This window comes from Gavialis gangeticus, unplaced genomic scaffold, assembly GCF_001723915.1.
Source record: "Gavialis gangeticus isolate Ggan-Ray unplaced genomic scaffold, GavGan_comp1, whole genome shotgun sequence".
NCBI lineage: Eukaryota > Metazoa > Chordata > Crocodylia > Gavialidae > Gavialis > Gavialis gangeticus.
This window is the reverse complement of record NW_017729031.1, coordinates 61,508,506-61,529,148: the sequence shown is the minus strand read 5'-3', so window position 1 is coordinate 61,529,148 and position 20,643 is coordinate 61,508,506. Positions and strand designations below refer to the sequence as shown.

Here is a 20,643-nt window from a genome sequence, read left to right as displayed (position 1 = left end):
AAAAAAAGATTAAAATGACCCAGTAGTTATCCTTGTGGAAATTTGGAGCAAACTTGAGAAGGCTTTCCAGATTTAGGATCAGGGAAGATGTAGCTGTCTGGTAACAGTTGAAATATCAGTGTGAAGGATAGACATAAAAAGATTCCTAAAGCTGTTCCTTGTCAAAGACTGAAATTCAAACTCCTATAGGGATTTTGCTTCAGCAACCAGAAAACTGTAAGTAAGTTTTAGAACAGTGGTGTTAAACTGATTGGGCCCATGGGGCTGGTTCATGGGCCAGATTGGGCCCACAGATTGACCCTACATGCTGGATTCAATGTGGAGGGCTGGTCTAATGCAGGTGCTTTGAGTGCCATGGACCAGCCTTGCATGTTGTGCCCTGTGCACCAGAACCCTCCTGCTGTGCTGGAATTGGCATGCAGTGTACAGGTTTAGTCCAAGACACACAGGCAGCACAGCAGGCTTGATGATGGGATTCAGTGTGCAGGCCTGGATGATAAGGTCTGCAGGCATTATCTTGATATCCTAGTCCTAAAGCAAGTATTTCAAAGATTTCATGTGATACAGATCAGAGTAACTTTTCAAGCGCTCTGTTGTGGAACAGCTGGGGAAAAGGCCATCAGCAGCCGAGATCCAAAAGACTCAGCAGCCTAGAGAGCAGAAAATACAGGTCCTCAGGGATGGGGGCTGTAAGACCACTGCACCAAAAAGGATGAGGGTTATGGTGGTTAGTGACTCCTTTTCACAGTGGACAGAAGTACCAATGTGTTTTCTAGATTTGGGGTCCCAGGAGATGTGCTGTCTGACTGAAGCCCATTTTCAGGATGTCTCATAAAAATTGCCAGAGCTCATCCATCCCTTAGACTACTACCCTTTCCTGCTTATCCATGTAGGCACCAGTGATACTGCTAGGCATGTCAGTGTACAGATCAGAGGAGACTGAGGCTCTTGGCAGGAGGATTAAGGAGCTTGCTGGGTAAGTGGTGTTCTCACCAATCCTCCCAGTGGGAAGTTAAGGGCTCAGGCAAGGACCATGTTGTCATGCAAGTTAATGTGTATCTGAGACAGTGGTATCAACAGGAAGGCTTTTGATTCTTCAACAATGGGTGCATTCTGGGGAGGAGGACTGCAGTCAAGAGACGTGATCCATCTGATCAAAACTGGAAAGAGCATCTCTGAGCATCATCTGACTAGCTTAGTGAGGACGGCTTTAAATTAGGTTCCACTGTCCAGCAATGGAAGAAGTAATCCAGGGGGGAGAGGACAGGGAGAAGCAGCTCAATTTGGGGAATGGGCTGCAAAGCCCAGGAGAGCAACAGGAGATGCAAAAGGGAAACAAGTAGGTCAGAATGCAAAGTGCATCCAATGTATGTATATAAATGCAAGAGTATGAGGAACAAATAAAATGAGCTGCAAGTATAGCCTTTGAAAAGAATGATGATCAGATTAGTGTCATAGAGACATGGTGGGACAACTTTTATGACTGGAATGTCAACATTGAGGGGCACACTATTGTGCAAGGATAGGGCGGGGAGAAACCTTGGTGGCAGCACCTTATATGTCAAAAATACATACGCTTGTTCCCTAGTTTAGGAGGAAGAAGGTAGCAGATGAGAATGTATTTGGGTGAAGATAAAAGGTGAAGGATGCAGAACCAATTATAATAGTGGGGATTTATTAAAGACTGCTAAGTCAGGAAAAAGAGTAAATGAGGCACTTTTCAAGAAGGTAACAAATTGAGACTATCACTGGGGGATCTTGGATCTTGCTGTGACCAAGGGGGAAGACCTGGTGGAGGATGTGAAGGTGACGGGAAAATTAGGAGGAAGGGATCACAACATGATAAAATTCAATATCCTTAGATGGAAAAAGCATGAATGCAGTAGATATAGTGTATCTGATCTTCAGCAAGGCTTTTGACAAATTGGGAGACATGTAGGCTAGATAAACTACTCCAGGGTGGACAACTGGCTCAGTGACTGCAAGCAAAGTGTAATTATAAATGGATCTATGTCAGAAGGGTGGAAGGTGTTGAGTGTATGGGTGCACCGAGAGATTTTTTGGGCTGATACCAATTGCCTATTTTTAACCATCCATATTGGCTGAAACTGATTTGATTGCCAATATGCAGCCTAGCAGCATGGAGAGCAGTGTCTGGCTGGTAAGTTTGTTGTGGGGGAAGAGGTGAGGAGGGAGGGAAGGGGTGTGGGGGGGCAGATTGTAGCCCACATGGTGAGGGAGGGAATGGGGCTGGGGCAGGGACAGGCACTATACAGCCAGGGCAGGACGCAGGATGGAGCCGTGACTGGCTTGTTTGGGGGGTGGGGGGCGGCAGCGGGTCATAAAAGAAGAGTCGGGTGCCAGCCCCAGCCCACAGCTGCTGCCCGCCCTCACTCTATGCACAGATCTTGGGGCACACCCCCCATGCCTTTCCACGGTGTGTGCAGTGGCAGGAGCCGTCCCCCAGACAAGCCCCTTGCAGCTCCATTCCACACCCCAGCCCGCTTGTGCAGCGCCTGCCCCGCCCCACTCCCACCCTCACTGTGGGGGGCTTGATCTTGTCCCACCCCCATGCCCCTTCCTTCACAACAGACGTACCAACTGGACTCAGCTACTCTCCACGCTGCTGGGCTGCGCTGCTGGCTGCCTGCGTGCTGCACTGCAGCTGCGTGCATGCACCTAGTATTTATCAGCCACATCAGCCAAAAAAAGCTGATTGCTAATACTGTCAGTATTCCTTATATCAGTGCTGATCCACTATGGGACCGATGTATTGATGCACCTCTAGTTGAGTGGAGTCCCACAGGAGTCTGTCTTAAGCCCAGTTTTGTTCAATGCATTTATTAACTGAAATAGCTTTTTGAGCATATTTGCAGATTACACCAGTGTTTCTAAACTGGTGTGCTGCAGCATACTGGTGTACCATCAGATATGAACAGGTGTGCCATGGAATTTTGGGGTTCTACGCACAGCAGCAGCGTGTGGGGGGCATGACTCGATCCAGTGATTCCAGTGCCATGCCACCCTTCCCCCCACCCCACGTCCAGCCGCGCACCCCCCCACTCCACATCTGGCCATGCACCACCCCTCCACTCCATGTCCAGTGTGCTGTGATGTTTTTTTTATTCATGTAAGTGTGCTGTGGGATGGAAAAGTTTGGGAACCACTGGATTATGTGAACCTGGGAAGGATTGTGAACACACTGGAGGATAGGAGCACAATTCAGAAGGATCTTTGGCAATTTGGAAAACTGGGCTAGAGCTAATAGGATGAAGTTCACTTTTGACAACCGCAAGGTGCTACATCTTGGAAAGAGTAATCAAAAAGCACAAATACAAAATGTGTGACAACTGGTTGGATGGGAGCACTATGGAGAAGGATGTAGGAGCGTCATTAGATCTTGGGCTCATAATGAGTCTCCAGTGTGGCAGCTGCACAAAAGGCGCATATAATTTTTTGAGGTGCAATCAGTAAGAACATTAGGTGCAAAATATGGCAGATATAGTGTTTCCTTACTTGACTGTCATTAGGCCTCATCTAAATCATTGTGTTTTTAAAAGGAGATGATGTTAGAGAGGGTCCAGAGGCGGATGACAAAAAAAGGCTTGGAAGGCAAGCCCTATGAGAAGAGCCTGAAGGAAATAGGCACACTCAGTTTGTAGAAGAGGCACTTAAGACTGCTGTCATGTCCCATCATCAAAAATCTGCAGGGCTCCCAGAAAAAAGGAGGAAAATGCCTTTTCTCCCTTGCCATAGAGAGTAGGATGTGGATCAATAGTTTGAATTTGCAGAAAAAGAAATGTAGGTTTAGACTGGATATCTAAACTTCACTGTTGGGGCATTAGGCAATGGAATAAACCAAGGGTGGGAAAAATACAGTCTGTGAGCCATACCCGGCCCACCAATTGATTCCGTCTAGCCCATGGACTTGTGGCATGGGTGGCAGCTCCAGCTCTGGCCTCTGCTGGTGCCAGAGGGGATGCTGGGCAGAATCGGTCCTGCCCACACACCCAGCTCCATGCAACAGGCCTTGTGCAAGCCACACATAGATGGTCCTGGAGCAGCCCGACCTACTGCAGTGTGCTACCCACCACTGCCATCCTGCCTCTGCACTGTCCTCCCAGCCTGCGCAAATGCAGCAGTGGCTCTATCCATACCTCAGCATCAGGATGGCTGGGGTGGGAGAAAAGGGGAAAAGGGTTAGGAAGGGTTGCCTTGTGCGACCTACTGAAGCGGCAGCTCAGGGAGCACAGGACAGTGGTGGTACTCCTGCCACTTTTCCCACTTACTGCCTCTTAGCAGCTGCGGTGGCCAGGCCAGCCCCTGAGGCTGCTGGGACTTGTAGTTCACCCCCATGCCCCACCCTGGCCTGGCCGCCATGCCTCGAGGTTGAGTGGGCAGGTGGAGGGAGGCACAGTGGGTGCTTACACGCTGGTGCTGTGGTGCCATGGCTGTTCCCCATCCCCCCAGACCCCGCCCTGAAGGCAGAAGAGCATCTGACTCCTTGCCAGGGGCTCCCTCTGAGAGAGAAAGAAGTGGGAGCAGGGACACAAAGTTTTCTGTGGGAAAGCTGTGCACGCACTCATGCACACACACACTCCCTACAGCCCCCACACATACCTACTCCCCACTTCCCAGACACCATATGCGCGCACACACACATCCTCCACACATGCACCCCAGACCTTTTCTGTGATGAAGTTCAATAAAACATAAATCTTTGATGAGGGATGATGATCTTGCATCAGTGCTCCACATTGCAACAGTAGATATAATGCCTGATTGTCAGGTTAATGCACGTCAAAGGCGTTGTTTTTCCCATAGAGTGAGTTTTTCTGTTTTTCTTTAACCTAATTTTCAATATACAAGAGCAAGACTTTACTTTGAGCTATTATGCATTTGCCTGTATGTTAGGGATGTAAATAGTGTTAAATAATTATCCACTTAATCCCCTGTAATTATATCAGTTAAACAGTTAACTGATAACACAGCCCCAGGCTGGCACCTGCCCCATGAGGCTGTGCACGGACCTGTTTGGACACAGCTACTCCTGTTCCTGAGGTGGCATGCTGCTTCCCTTCCCCACCAGATTGCATCACTCATTAAGTGTTTACTGGTAATGCATTACCAGTATACGTATACTTATCATTTAAATCAGGGACAGGCAGTTATTTTGGCTGGAGGGCCGCATAATGAGTTTTGGCAAGCTGCTGAGGGCCACAAGGATAGCCCCGCCCCTTAACAGGTGGTCTCCCCCTGGTCGCCATCTTGGGACCAGAAATCCTGCCCCCAGAAGTACTCCTTTTGGGAAAAGGGTTTGCCATCTTGGAACTGGAAAAAAAACAAATTATATATAGTAAAAGCTCTGTTATCCGGCATCCCCCATTCCTGGGGGATGCCGGATAACAAAATATACCGGTTAATTGGGCAGCCTGAGCAGGCATTCTTGCCTGTTTGGGCCTCTGCTTCTCCCACCGTGTCCAGGGCATCACCACCTCTCCCGCGGGCCCCACGGGACAGGGAGGTGGGCCCTGCGCAGCCTGCTGTGCCTCAGGCTCTGGGGGCTCAGCAGTGCAGTCTGCTTTGCTCCAGCCTATGGTTCTCAGAGAAACCAGAAGTGGGCACTTCCGTTTTCACTTTACCTTACAAGCCAGCGTGCGTGCCCATGGTGGCTTGTAAGGTGCCAATTAACAGAGCTGTTACCGTACTAAAAATCAATCATTGACAATAGCATATTTTAATTTTATTAAAAAAAAATTTTTGTCCTCATATGTGTGCGTTTATGTGGTGTATATAGAGGTGATTGCATAATAGCTCAAAATAAAGGCTTATTCTTGTATATTGTGGGGGAGGGGATAAGGATGGGTGGGTATTGGGTTTGTGTAGGGCTGTATTTTTCTGTGTGAATGTGGGGTGTGGAGGTGTGTGTGGATGTAGGCGGGTGGGTATGGGAGTTTTGTGGGGGGTGTGGGTGGGTATGGGGTTTGTGGAGGGCTGTGGGGTGACGGGGGAGTGTGGGGTGTGCATGGTGGGGTGTGTGATTGTAACAGTGCGTGGGGCTCCCCCCAGACGTGCACAGCTGTGTGTGTGGGGCAGGGTGTGGTTGTGGGGTGTGCATGTATGGTGGAGTGTGCGTGGGAGCACACTTGGCACACACCCCCAAGCCATTTAGCCCCTGCCCCCACCACCGCCAGCAGTGTGCAGCCCCTGCATGCCTTGTGCCTGCTCTAGACTCATCCCTGTCGGAGCGGATCAGCTGGAACCTGGGCACAGCCTTGACCTGGCCTGCTCCACATCATCCACCTGTGGTGCATCCTGCTGCCCCCTGGGCTCGCATTGGGGCTGGGGCGGCTCCACAGCTGAACTGCCTTTCTAGGCAGCCCAGGTGGCAGCAGCTCCTTTTGACTGCTGCCACTTCTGGCCCCAGCCCTGGAGTACTGGTGGAGACCTGCCTGCACAGCCCTGAACCCATGTGTCGCATGCTTGCTCCAGGCTTGCCCTCCCAGGCTCAGCAGCGGCAGTACAGGACAGAAGCTGCTGCTGCTCAGTACGGGGGAGAAAGTGGCCCTTGCCCTCGCCACTGCCGGTGCTTCCTGGTGTAGCTGCCTGGAGCCCGTGCCTTATGGGGCTGTGCTGTGTCTGCTCTGCGCTGCCACTAGGCAGCCCAGTGGCAGCAGTGACGGCAGCGGAGACGCGGGGCAGCCCAGCATGGGCTCCAGATGGCTACGTCAGGAAGTGTCAGCAGTGACGATTGGGAGGAGCTGCTTTTACCACATGCTGAGCTGCTTTTACCACATTTCTGTCCTGCACTGCCGCTGCTGAGCCTGGGTGGCCAAGCCTAGAGCAATTCAGCCCACGGGCTGTATTTTGCCCACCCCTGATTTAAATGTTTAAACTTTCACATCCCTACTCTGTATACACTATTCAAAAAAAGCATAATGGTGTTGAAATTTTATTTTTTTTAAATAAAATTAATGTATTTATAGTAGATGTTTGATTTTTAGCATGTGATTCATTTTTCTTTTTAATCTCTAATTTGTTAAAATGATATCTTGACCGTTAATTTTGTGTGTGCAGCTCTCAATAGCTCACCAAAACTTAAGTTGCCCTGCAGCTGAAATAATTGCCCACCCCTAGACTAGAGTGTCTGTGGAAGTTATGGAATCACCATCATTGAGTAGGGCTGGATAAGCATTGGTCAGAGATGACCTTGGAGTGCCTGCGTCTGGAGTGTTCTGTAAGGAGTAACAGTTTGAAGCTCAAGAGCCCTCCCTCCTCCCAAATAGATTGCTTAGAGATGATGAAAAGAGCTTTGCTGCCCGAAGCAGGTGGATATTGGAGAAGAATACTGGCTGTACTTAGAAACAAAAGAATGAATTAGAGTTCCATCATTTGGCTTAGTTATGAAACAAAATTAAAGGAATTGAGTAAGATTCATGAAGCAGATCCAGAAAGGGGAGTTCTGGCTGCCCAGTTAGAGGTTGTGGTATGTAGAGTACTTGCTGTCTCCAGGTTGCAGAGCAGAATAGAGGTGGTTTAGTAAGTATTCCCTATGTTTCTGGGCTTTGCTGATTGCCACATGAGGATGAAAAGGAATGTTCCCCCTTCCTGTTGCTACACGTGCCGGGCAGGATGTTCATCTTCCTCAAGCATTGAGAGTTGGCTGCAGGATTTTGACTGGGTTTGTGCTAGTGCTCCTGCTAAGACAAAAACTTGGAGGTTCTTGGCTGGAGGGTCTTGTCCCACTGCTTGGACCAGTTGCCATGTGTAGGGTCAGGAAGACATTTTACCTCATGGTCAGACTGGTATGAATTTTGGGGGTTCCTTCCTCTGTAGCGGGGTGGGCATTGTCTGCCTGCTAAGCCTTGTAATTGTGACAGTCTTGATTTGTGTAGCTTTAGTAATGTCAGACAAGGGTTTATAAGCATTTAGATAGAGGTGATCCCATCTCTGGCAGGGGGTTAGACTAGATGACCTCCAGAGGTCCCCTCTATTACTACTTTTGTATGATACTATGAGTTCTGTTTAGACCTCAATCAAGCCAAGTATAAGCTTGTACCTATATTCCACTGAATACAGCGAGATGTTGAAATGCTCTGCAGAGCCATAGGCTTCATTCTGAAAATGGTTAAGCTAGCGTTACAGTTACAGCAGTCATTAATAATTCAAGTAAACAAAATATTTTGTGCTCTTCTGGGGTTTTTTGTGCATTTGCAAGTACCTTAGGTTTAGTCTCTGCCATTGCTTAGTCACATGCATATTTAGCTTCTGATATACCATCTGTATATTTTAGAAGTTAAATTAAGTAACTGAACAGAGTGATACCTACCACTGACTGCTTTTGATATTTTTTCAGATAGACATACCATAGCAGATTATTTCCAAATTTTTGAAGAAAAAATTAAAAAGGGAGCATAATTAACTGTATAATGTAATTTGATGATTAGTACAAGCTATCCATCTGTTTGTAATGTGCCTCACTAGAATCTAGCTACCAACACGTGCGGTTTGCAAATTCTATATAGTAATTTTAATGACAAAACTTATTTTTTGCCCCCACCCCATGGTATTTAAGTTAGGAAAGTATTTCACCTTAGTTTCCAGGTTTTGTTGGATAATTTTTTGATGTTATACCTTAAATTTAATTAATCATATTTAACTCTAAATAGCAATTTATGAAAGGTGGGCTTTTTGTCATTTTCCTTTGATTTTTTTTTGGTGCAGATTTTTGGAAACGTTAGTCCCATTATTTCAAAAAGTAATTTATTTTGAAAATTTAGTTTAAATTGGGGAAACGCACATGTTCAGGAGGGCACTTAATTACAAGTTTAAAGTACTTTCTGAATCCTCAAGTGGGAACTGACCAGAAAATCCAGTTTCTTATGTCTCATAGGCTTTTTTTTAATGAAGCTGTAGGGAAATTACACCGTCCACAGACTGCAGAGAGGAAGGCAAGGGAATCATTGGTGAACTGGAGAGAGAAGAATATCGTTAGTGGGTAAAATGTATTTGGAAGTGGAGTTGTGAACTATTGAGCATAGATGGTCTAGATTTTCTGAAGGTCCTGTTCCAGGATGTCCAAGTAGTCTTAATTTTCCATAATCAGTGTTTAAATCAATGGGTGGTGAAAGTAATCAGTGTTTCAGATGGGCAAACAGTTTTCCATGATTACCAAAAATCAATTTATCTTTCTTAGTGTTCCGTGAAATTAAAGGAAACATTGAAAAAACACATGATTCACTGGATTGAATCAATAACTAATATGTAAATGTTGTCAAGAGAGAGGTTTTATGTTCAACTTAGGTGCAACAGATTTTTCTTCAGAATTTTCATCGCATGTGACTGAATGAAACTTGGTTGAACCAGAAGAATAGACCATTGAATTAGATGTATTCCTCCACAAATTTAAACTGACAGGGATCCCGCAAGATTTTTTCAGTTGAAGGAATGGGGGGAAAAAAGAATATCCATGCTGTCAACAATATTGATCAGAGGTTTTGATTGGAGAGTGCTGAATACAACATAATCCCTGGAAGGGGTAGGCAGGTTGAATGTGATAGCAGGTACTTGGTAGGATAGGGCTTGGCCTCTATTCACCTTCCTGTACCTTTCTGTTGGAACTGGACAGATCCTTTTCTCTGCTTATGTTAAACTCATAGGGCACATCCAGATGAGCACGATGGTGCAGTATGCGGCATTGCAAACACATTTGCAGCACCAAATACCACACAGTCCGGTGTTCTCCATGCTGCAAGGGTGCACTGGCTGAGCATCCACAACACCGGCTTTTTTTCCCCCTTGGATATCCAGGGGTCAAAAAAAAAAAAACCCATGGAGAAAAAAAAATGGAACAGTGCAAATTTGGTCAGCGTATGCTGCTGAAAATCAGAGCCAGGCCACCCAGAGCTGCACTCCGCTGCCAGCCAGGTTCCATGTGGCAGAATTGCCATGGCTGCAGTACCGAGAGCCCCCAGGACCCCAGGTAAGGCTGCTGGGGCCAGCCCAGTGTTGGCCCTAGTCTCTTGTACCCCACCAGGGAGTTGCTATGCTTCAAAGTGCCATGCGCCAGCTTGCACCGCTGCTACTTGTCCCCCGGAACCAAAAATCCACGCATATCTGGATACACACATAGGCTTTTCCAAAGCTTCTTAGCAGAATTTTTGGGTTTTTTGTAGGAAGAGGAAACCTTTGATTGGGAAAAGACATATCTCACAGGTTTTCGTCTTCCAAATCTTTGATGTTGTATAAACTTTGCAGAGAAAATAGTAGTAACATGTAAGCCAGCTGTAAAGCATAGCAATTTTAGACAAAAGTTTGAAAACAACTGTCAGGATTGTAGTTGGACAATTGGAAAATGAAGATAAATACTCTAGCTTCCCAATGAATGTTGTTATAACTCCAAAATGGAAAAAAAGTCTTCCATTTTGTTCTTTGTATTAAAATTGCCAATGAGTAAAAATAGCACTGGATTGATTCCTAGCATTCATTTTACAGAACAAAGGACATTAAAAAGCAGCGTCAAACTTGTAATGTTGAAGAAGGCCTTTAGGATGTATTAGATTACAGGAATCAGACACTACACTAAAAAATGGAAATTGGGAAGTGAAGTTACTGAAGATTGAATAACTGAATTCAGAAGTTTGTCAGTTAATAAAAACAAAACAAAAGCAAAAACCAAGAAAACCCCCAAAATACCTGCATCTGTCAAGTCTGCTTATAATTATTTGTATATGTTATATATTCTAAGTGCTATAGGAATTTTTTTTTTATGTAATGGTACTTTTTCTAAATTAAAGGAATAATAACTTACTTGTGCCTCCTAAGTATTTGAAATAGTCAAAAGGCAGTTATTCACTATTAGATTTTTCATCTTTTTTCTTTACTTCCATTTTTTTCCTCCTGTTTCTTTGCTTGATTGCTCATTGAAAATAATCTGTAGAGGATTTCAGAATAAATGGTATTCCATCTCTGTGCTTTGTAGATTAGCACATTATGGTTGCTTTTGTAAATAATCTATATTAAAAAGCACATGGCTTCAGAAGTCAGCATCTTGCATTGCCGTCTGTTAGTGTTACAAACAGATCGGTTGACAACAAGTAATAAAACTGTCTGTTTATGTGGTAAATGTGGAAGGCTAATACAATCATTGGTTATTCAGGTAATGCAATAATTATTATTGTACTGATTTATTTTATTCAACTATGATATTTGTTCCATGTAATATTTATACCGTATTGAAACATCTGATTCCATTTTTATCCAAGACAAAGATGAAAAACAAAGGTAGGGAATTCAGCTGGCTAAAAATGAAATCACACACATTTTAATGTTCATGCCAACACCTTTTGTGATTTGTTGTCTTTTGTATAAGAATTTTGTTCTCCCATTTTTTATTTTAAAAATGTTTTCTTATTATGTAGACATGTATCATTTGATGCAGATACAGTTTTTACAAGATCAGCTGCAGAATCTTGATGTTATATCTGCATGATTTTATAGCAGTGTAAGAGTAGCAGGATCATTGCAGATTTAATCCTGCTTTATTCAGGATCAGAGTTTAAGGCAAGTTAGCTAATTTGTCATAAAGACAAAACAGCTTTTACAGAATTGCAGCTCCAGTCCATTTTCAAAGCAGTTATGTTTCTCCATAGTCAAAGTACTGAAATACCTTGCTACAACCCCATAACGCTGCCAGCTCCTTAGGTTGATTGAAAAACAGTAAAGCCTTTAAAAAGATCAATATTGCAAGTATAGTTGTATACATTTTTCAGTAATTGATACACTGCTTTCAGAACTCTCTGTTTTTCTTTCCGTGGTTTTTGTGAGATTTGAAATCTTGGCTGTCTATATACGTGCTTCCTGGTGGGAAAAAAATGTAAATATAACAGTTAAGGCCTTCCCTAGTTGTTTGGAACAGGTGAATGATATGGAAAATGACATTCCTATTAAAACAGGCTAATATCCAATATTGTATATACGATATCTTATCTTGCCTATATTTATAAAGCCATGATGGGTTGTTTCTTTTTCCACAGCTGGTAAAGTTCTATGCATATTTTCAAATTCTGTAGGAAAGTTCATAAATAAAGAAGTAGAGTAACGAAGTACAATTCTGTTTCTAGGAAGAGACCAGCTGCCCTTGATATTTCATAAATCAACTCTGATTTCTAAATTGGATTTTTTTTCATATTGCTAGAAGAGATAAAAATACAACTGTGCCTGGATATCTCAGTATGTATTGCTTCCAAAATTGAAGGTATTAGATCTGTTATACAGGTGATCACACATCAGTTTGTTATCTGAATTAAATATCTTAATTTTATCTAGAATTAGGATATGTGAGCCCATAGAAACAAACTGTTTATGAATGAAGTTAATATAGTTATTTATTTTTCGAATTAGACCACATGTCCCAGTTTTACTTGGGCTTTTTTTCCCATAGGATATTTCACTATTCATGAAGTTTTTTGAGATGTTTAAAAGTTCTAGATTTTTTCATCTAATAGATGCATATATTTGTAATAAACTCAACATTTTTCTTCTTGCTATATTGCTCTACCAAGAGTTTGCTCTAGTCAGTGAGAGTTTTCAAAAATAACTAAGAAATTTTTTTTTTTTTTTTTGGAGGGGTGCTAATAATGTCTCCCTTTAAGGATGCCTTTTTGGGTGTTTATTTTTTTTTGGAAACTCTTTGGTACTTGTGAATGGTCAGATCATAAAAATCCCCAGTCATTTCTGACATACTTTGCATCTGTGCCTGTCTGGTACAAGCAGTCCACTGAAGCCAGGGTTGGTGTATGAACAGAGTTTAGAGTAAAGAGAGACATAAAACATTTGTGGACACAATTATAGTTGTTCTTTAATCAAACTGAACATTAATGTTGTAGTGTATGCATTCAGAATAATAGGGTACCAGAAAAAAAGGAGGTTGGGTGGGTGTGTGTGTATGGGCACATACGTATCACTGTTCTGGCAAACAGGTTCTAATAGCACCAGCACCTTCTTTGATTAGTTGTCTTTTGTATGAGAATTTTGTTTTCCCAAAATATTATCTGGACTGAAGCATAAATAGGCATGGTAGTCTGCTGAAAGTGGCATTGCTGTTAGTAAGAAAACTAAAATGGTTATTTGAGTTGATGGCCACCCTCCCCAGTTTTAAATACAACTGAGTCCTGCTGATCATAGTCACTTCAAGTTGCTATTAACCAGGACAGGCTTCAAACCAATTAGCACTGCTTTCTTATTAACCATGGCTATGGCCAGAAGAACAGGAGGAGGGATGGCAAAGGTGGAAGGGAAGTAAGGAATTTGGGCATTAATAATTAATGCTTTCTGCTTCCTTTTGAAAGACCGTAGCTAACATCCGTCTGGGTCTGTCAATTTCTCCCTCAGGGAGCTTAATCTTTTCACATTACCTTTTGATATCAGAATATAATTTGCTATTCCAGGGCCTTTTAAATTTGGATTCGGAGATCTATTAAAATTTATTTATAAAGTCAGCTTAATAAGAGCATTTAAAAGACTCAACTTGAAAGCAAACTGTATCTTTTGTTTCCTTTTTGTCTTATAATAACAAAAGCATTCATTTGCACACAGCTTGGACAAGTGGACTGAAAGCTGGCAATCGGTAGTGATTGCTAATGTAGTGAATGGCTTCTCCTTAGATGGGGAGAAATTAATGTGTACTCTAGGGTTTGTATTTAGACTAGTGCTGTCTTTTGCCTCCAACATCATTAATACAACATCTAGTTCAAGTGTGCTGATAAGCCAGTGTTTCAGTTGGTATAAGCTATGGAAGCTTCTCAAGAGCTTATACCAGGAAATGCTTTATGAAGCATGGCACCCAATCAGCACTATGGAGCATGAAATTTAACTTGAATAAATGTTAAAAAATTGTAACACAGCAATTTAGGGGAAAGAATTAAAAATTCTTTTTATAGATCTTACAGTCTGTGTGACATTTTATTCCTAAGGAAGTCGCGCACAACCACCGTATCTTGATTTTTTGAAAGATTAGGAGGCTTTGGCATCATTAATATTTGTAGCTCTGCAAGTTAAGGCAATACTAATTAAATTCCCACCTTTAGAAAATAATTTGCTCTTAGGTTGATTTTCCTGTCGTCTGGCATAAGAACCTTATTGTACACCTGCCCAGGTATACTTGGGCATGTTCAACCTTTTTTAGATCAGTGGTCTGATCCTATAATATGGGCTGTTAACCTGTACAAATACATTCACATTTCTATAATTTTATTTTAAAGAAAAGCAAATTATATCTCATTACTAATTTTTCTCTAGTTTCTGTATCATATTTCTACTGCAAGTAGTTTCAGTTTGGTGTATTATTTTATTTTTTCATTGAAGCTATTCTCTTAAAACATTATTTTAATGGTCCTGAAGCAACTCTCTTATTTTCTCTTTGGTTTATTCAGATTGCTTCATTAGAAATACTAATGGCTTCTTGATTGAGTTAGGTTAACTCTCAGCCTCATCTGCTCTCAGCCCAAGTTGCACAAAAATGTAAGTGGTAGAAATGCTACCTACAACAGAGGTATCAAGTTCTAGAAGTGGCACACACGATTGTTTATCAAACGAGATTCCATGCAAATGGTAACAGTAGTCAAAACATAGCAGTATGCAGCTCCACTGAGACTGATTTACCCTGATTTTTCACATTGCTGTGTGCTACCACAGTTAAGACTGCATGTGGTTTTAGGTTGTATTGTTCTTCCATTTTCATGGCTGTGGAACAAAGTGGCTGACCTGTCTTGAGAAATACAGCTATGGAGTTTCCAACAAGAGGCTTGTTTGCAACATATCACAACAGCAAAAGCAAACATTTAGGGTTTCTCACAGAAGTTATCTTCATCCTTTATGCATCACTTCTGATAGGCACTTTCCCATAATTACCTACGATTCCTAGAGAATTAAGGAAACTGAGACAGAGTTGGGAGTATCATCATACTTGCAGTTTTGGGCCAGGCAGTTAGGGTATTTGGAGCTGATTTGGAGCTGTCAGTTTTACCTTGTGTGCCATTGGAGAACCACAGTGAGAACTTCCTGTCAGGTGTAGAGTTCTTGAACCTGACAGCCTGGATAGTAGCTGGCTGATATCTGTAGAAGTTTTTTTTCTGAAGCAGTTGTATACATCTTAGGAAACCTTCAATAGAAAGACTGTACCAACCCAAATGAAAATAACTGTTTGGGTCTGAACAACATAATTGTGTACCATTTAAAATACATATTTGTTCTTTCCAAAACAGGCAAGATTGCCTCCTATCTCAGTTAGAATCAATCTATCAATCCATACCCTGGAAAAGGCTATGTGATAGTCTGTCACCTACCTGTAAAATTTTAAGAACGGACCATTCTCTTCCACAGTTCAGAAAATCCTTCTTCTCCAGAATCTTAATATACTAATGGCTCTAATGGCTGGTTTGAAGTGGTATGCCATTATATTGATAGACACATTTGTTCCATGATCTGTTCCTTCCATGATCTTCCATTATCCTGTCTTTCATGAGGACAGTCTTAATCTCGAGCCTCATCTGAAGTGCCTGCCTTGTTTATCCATCTATTCATCTGTTGGTTTTGTTCTCCAAACCTCACTTTTCATCAGCCAAAATAAAACTTGGCATGCTGGATGTTTAGAGCAGGGGTGGGCAATTATTTTGGCCCGTGAACCACATAGGGAGTTTTGCTTAGCTGTTTCAGGCTGGGTCAGCACCCTTCACCTCCCGCAACTCACTAAAACTCCCTATGTGGGATGGGGCCAGAGGCGGGGAGTGAGATGGGCACACAGGGCGAGGATCACAAGATGAGGTGGTGATAGCACAGGGCTGAGGCCTGGGGCAGATCCATGATCCACGGTCCCACACTGTCACCACCTCAAGATTCCAGGGTCTCCCTGGCCCTGTCTGCCCTTTTCGCTCCTGGGTGCCACTTTGAACAAGCCTGAAGTCCCAGCCCACCCAACCACGTGCCCTGCCCACACAGGTCCCGCCTCTGGCAGTGGATACAGGGCAGACAGGCCAGAATGCCTTCACAGTGGGGCTGGGTCCAACAACAGTAGCTGGAAGGAGCTGCTGTCGCCGGGGTGCTGGGAAATGGAGTCTGGTCATTGTGCCATCTCGGCCCCACTGGGCACCTGGGGGCGGTGGAAACAGACACACATGCCATGGCCTGAGCTGCCTCTCGCACCTGGGCTGGGTGGGACTAAGGGACCTGCCATGGGCCAGGTAAAATCCCTCCATGGGCTGGATCCGTCCCCATCATAGAATCACTTGTGTTACAAGTACTATCCAATGGCTGACTGTTAGTTTACTGTGGCCTAATACAGCCATACGTGTAAATGCCAAGGTGTTTTAGTCAGCTGCACAGTAAATGTCTTTAGTAGACGCACTTTCCTACTGAGAGAGTTTTGCCTAATATCTAGCCTAACCTTCCCTTGGTGAAGCTTAAGACTATTGCTCCTTGTTCCGTCACCTGCCACCACTCAGAACAGTTTAGATCCATCCTCTTTGGAACCATTCTCTGGGGAGTCAAAGGCTGTTGTTAAACCCCCTCTTAGTCTTCTCTTCTTCAGATTAAATAAGATCAGTTCCTTCAGCCTCTCCTCAGATATCATGTTCCCTAGCCCTCTAACCATTTTTTTGCTGTCTGATGAACTCTTTCCAATTTCTAATCCTTTCTGTAGTGGGGGATCCAAAACTGAGCACAGTACTCCAGATGTGGCCTCACCGGTGTTAAACAGAGGTGAATAATCACTTCCCTCAATCTGCTAGCAACCCTTTTACTAATGCAGCCCAGTATGCTGTTAGCCTTTGCAACAAGGATATACTGTTGACTCAGTCAGCTTCTTGACCACTGTAACCTCCAGGTCCTTTTCTTCAGAGCTGCTGCCCAGCCAGTCAGCCCCCAACCTGTACAGGTGCATGGGATTGTTCCATCCTAAGTGCAGGACTTTGCACTTGTCCTTATTGAACATCATTAGATTTCTTTTGGTCCAGTCCTCCAATGTGTCTAGGTCACTGAATCCTAGCCCTACCCTCCAACATATCTACTTCCCTACCCAGCTTGCTGTCAACCACAGGTTTGCTAAGAGTGCACTCCATCTCATCTTTCAGGTAATTCATGAAGATACTGAACAAAACCAAAGCCAGGACCGACCCCTGGGGCACACCTCTTGATACCAGCTGTCAGCTAGACATCAAGACGTTGACTACTACCCTTTGAGTCTGATAATCCAGCCAGTTTTCTATTCCCCTTACAGTGCATTCATACAACCCATACTGATTAGTTGCTAAAATTTAGCATCTATAAATGACTGCTTGAGGACTTACCCTCCAGTCCTTGCAAATATATTATCCTTATACATTCCAAAATCCACCCTCTGTTTCTGTTATTTTGGAGTCCTACCGCAATGGGTTTTCTGTTGATAAAGAGTTGGGAAACGGTTAAGGCTGCCCTTCTCCTTTATACCATCTGTCATGAGGGCTTTTATGGCACAAGAACAGCTCAACATTGCTTTTCAGAATAAGTTGATCTCATGTACAATAAGTTGATCTTGTGCTTCACCAAGATTGGAATCTCTGTGGATGACATGAGAGAACCCAAATTGGTATGAGAATGGTTCTGTATCTTAACCTGAAGAGAGAAGTCACAGGTGGCAAGAACCTACAAGAGTACTTGAATACCAGTTCCTAAAGAAATGTTGTTGGGCAAGTTGTTCATCCATAAATAACTGTCCATTTTAAGATCAGTTTTAAACTTAGTTATTCGTACTTCAGCTCAACACTTTCTAGCTGTGCAATGGGCAGCTTGTTTAAAAAACAGATCCATTAAACTGTTTTATATCACCTCTGTTCACATTTACTCAGTCTGTCAGCCTCTTAAGGAAAAGCTGATAGCACTTCCAAAAATGTAACCTGTTTGTTATGTCTGTTCTAATGTTGTTCAAGGTTATAAGTCTAATAAAATATATTCCTTTTTTGTAGCAGAGGTTTAACAAAATCTTATCAAAACTTTTTTCTTATGTTGTTACAGGTTATTTTAGTATCTGCCAACAAGCTGACTCGGTACATAGAACCATGCCAACTGACAGAAGACTTTGGTGGGACACTTACGTATGATCACATGGACTGGTTAAATAAGAGACTGGTTAGTTTGCTGTGGAATTTCAAACTATGAAATTGAGTCTGTGTGCCATTTATTTTTGTGTGTTACCCTAATACAAAGAATGCACTAGACTGTGTTTGAATAAAGGAGAACATGCACTTTGAATATTTAAAAAAAATAAGTGTTCAAGCTGAAACAGAACTTAGTTCAGAGGTAGCAAAATAAATGTAACTATTCTATCTAAGGGGAGGGTTGACTTGTTCAGTTCTGCTGCAGGTCCTCAGTGCTGAAATGTCCACCAGGAGCTGAGGCACAATAGTATTAAGAGGTGGGCATTGGTTGTAGAGGGCCTCTGACCTGATTTTGCATGTTCTTAAGTTTTCTTTCAAGATGAGGCCCATGTAGAGACAAAACTAGAATGTGGCTGTCGTCTCTCATAGTAAAGAGCTTTCCCAATGGTGCAGGGATGCAAGATACCACCTTTTCTTCCATACAGTACTCCCCTGTATAAGATATACGTGTTACTTTTGAAAGGCAGAATAAAGGCAACAGTCATTTAAAATACTGTAAGTATGGGATTTTCCCAGGGATAACATAGGCAGCTGCAACTGGGGTGGAGCAAAACACTGCCTATTCTGTTAACCCCCTAGTTGTAGTTCACCACAGTACTGCTGACAGAGTCAAACAGCCATCTGACCCCTTTTCTCCTCTAAAGCTGAGTTGGGTGGCAGCCAGCAGCTCATGTCAAATCATCTGAGGGCCCAGTCCTAGCCAGCAGTACCTGCAAAGTCAGCTGAGAGCCCTGGCTTTGATTTAGAATTACAGAAGAGCCACACCATGGGTGCTAGAAGGACTTTAGATGAGTTGGTAGCAACTTCCTGCATCACGAGCCTCTGCTAAGGAAAGAGTCCACATCCAGCAGTGAGGGAGCTCCCTGTGCAATGTGCAGTGTTAATTTCTTTTTGCCCCAGCAGATGCTCCTGTATGGCACAACCTGCTATTACTGTGCTAAAAACATGCATCCTGATTTTTAGCAGTTGATTTGTGGGGGGAAATTGTATGTTATATGCAAATAATTTTGATATATGAAAGACTAAATCTCTCCCTAAATCATTACTAGGTCCAAATTACTTAGGGAGTTTTTGGTGCCTTTGGATTCCAGTTAAAACCTAATTGCAGATCAGAACCTACCTTGAAAAAGTTACTATGAAAATGAATTTAAATACATGTAGATTACAATATATTGTATGGTAAAAGAATATTTAAATGATTCCAATGCTCAGTCATCATTAATATCTCATATCACTTGTGAGCATCATTTGTGCAGTGTTTTTTGAATATTCAGTGCCTTATTGTGCTGTGTATATTGTATTTGCTTGAATCTAAGGTGGCCCTGAATTTAAGACGACCCTCCCAATAATCAAATTCCACACAATGAAAAAAAATAATTTGATATTTTTATAAACAGACCAGCTGACAAAAACTGTTTCAATACCAGCAAGTCATAAATTTAGCATTTAGGTTCAATTTAATTCAACATTAACCTAATCTATATTTGGATGCGTCTAGAACATGGTGAGTACTACTCTTTTCTTAGTTCCTACAACCTAGGAGTGGTCATTTTTACATGCATTCTCACTCTCACTCTTTGCTGTTCTCATCTTTTTTACCTCATCTTCCCACAAAACACCATCTTTGGTTCCATCCATGGCATTGGACATACAACATTTCTTGAAGCCTTCAATAATGGATTCTGAAGATATCCTTCCACAAGAAGTCAGACTTAATTGGCAAGGCAGTACTATGGTTGGCTGCTTAGTCTTCCCACCATGTGTAAGTGCATGGTTCCTTGCCAAGAGCCAGGATACTGACACAATATGTGGTTCTTCAAGGGCTGATTCATTATAACATCCAGTACTTGAAGCTGAGATGTCATACCAGCAAGTATGACATACAAGATCACAGTTCATTGACCGAATTTTTGCTTTCACATCTGGTGTTAAATGCCCTCTGAATGTATCCAGCGCTAACATTTCTCTTTTCTTCAGCAGTGCCCTCGGGTCTCTATTTCCACACATCTAACCAGTCATTAATCAGTTAGAATTATAGAAAATTAAGGCTGGAAGGGACCTCAGCAGGTCATCTAGTCCAACCCCCTGCTCAAAGCAGGACCATCCCCAACTAGATCATCCCAGCCAAAGTTTTGTCTAGCCAGGTCTTAAAAACCTCCAAGTATGGAGAGTCTACAACCTCTCTGGGTAACCTGTTCCAGTCTTTTTCTACCCTCCTAGTGAGAAAATTCTTCCTAATATCTAACTTAAACGTCCCTTGCTGCAGCTTGAAACCATTGTTCCTTGTTCTGTCATCTGCCACCACTGAGAACAGTCTAGCTCCATCCTCTTTGGAATCACCCCCTTCAGGTATTTGAAGGTTGCTATTAAATTTCCTCCGTCTTCTCTTGTCTAGACTAAATAAGCCCAGTTTCCACAGTGTCTCCTCAGAAGTCATGTGCCCCAGCCCCCCCCC

At 43.0% G+C, this 20,643-nt stretch overlaps 1 protein-coding gene across 5 annotated transcripts in view; it reads left to right on the top strand.

Moving 5' to 3' along the window:
• SESTD1 (SEC14 and spectrin domain containing 1) overlaps positions 1-20,643 on the top strand; it is a 151,750-nt gene that overhangs the window by 64,239 nt on the left and 66,868 nt on the right. For all 5 annotated transcript variants that reach the window (XM_019523032.1, XM_019523033.1, XM_019523030.1 and 2 more), the window contains one exon: positions 18,046-18,159. In XM_019523032.1, coding sequence (XP_019378577.1) covers positions 18,046-18,159 — 114 coding nt within the window. The remainder of the gene's footprint in view (positions 1-18,045; positions 18,160-20,643) is intronic.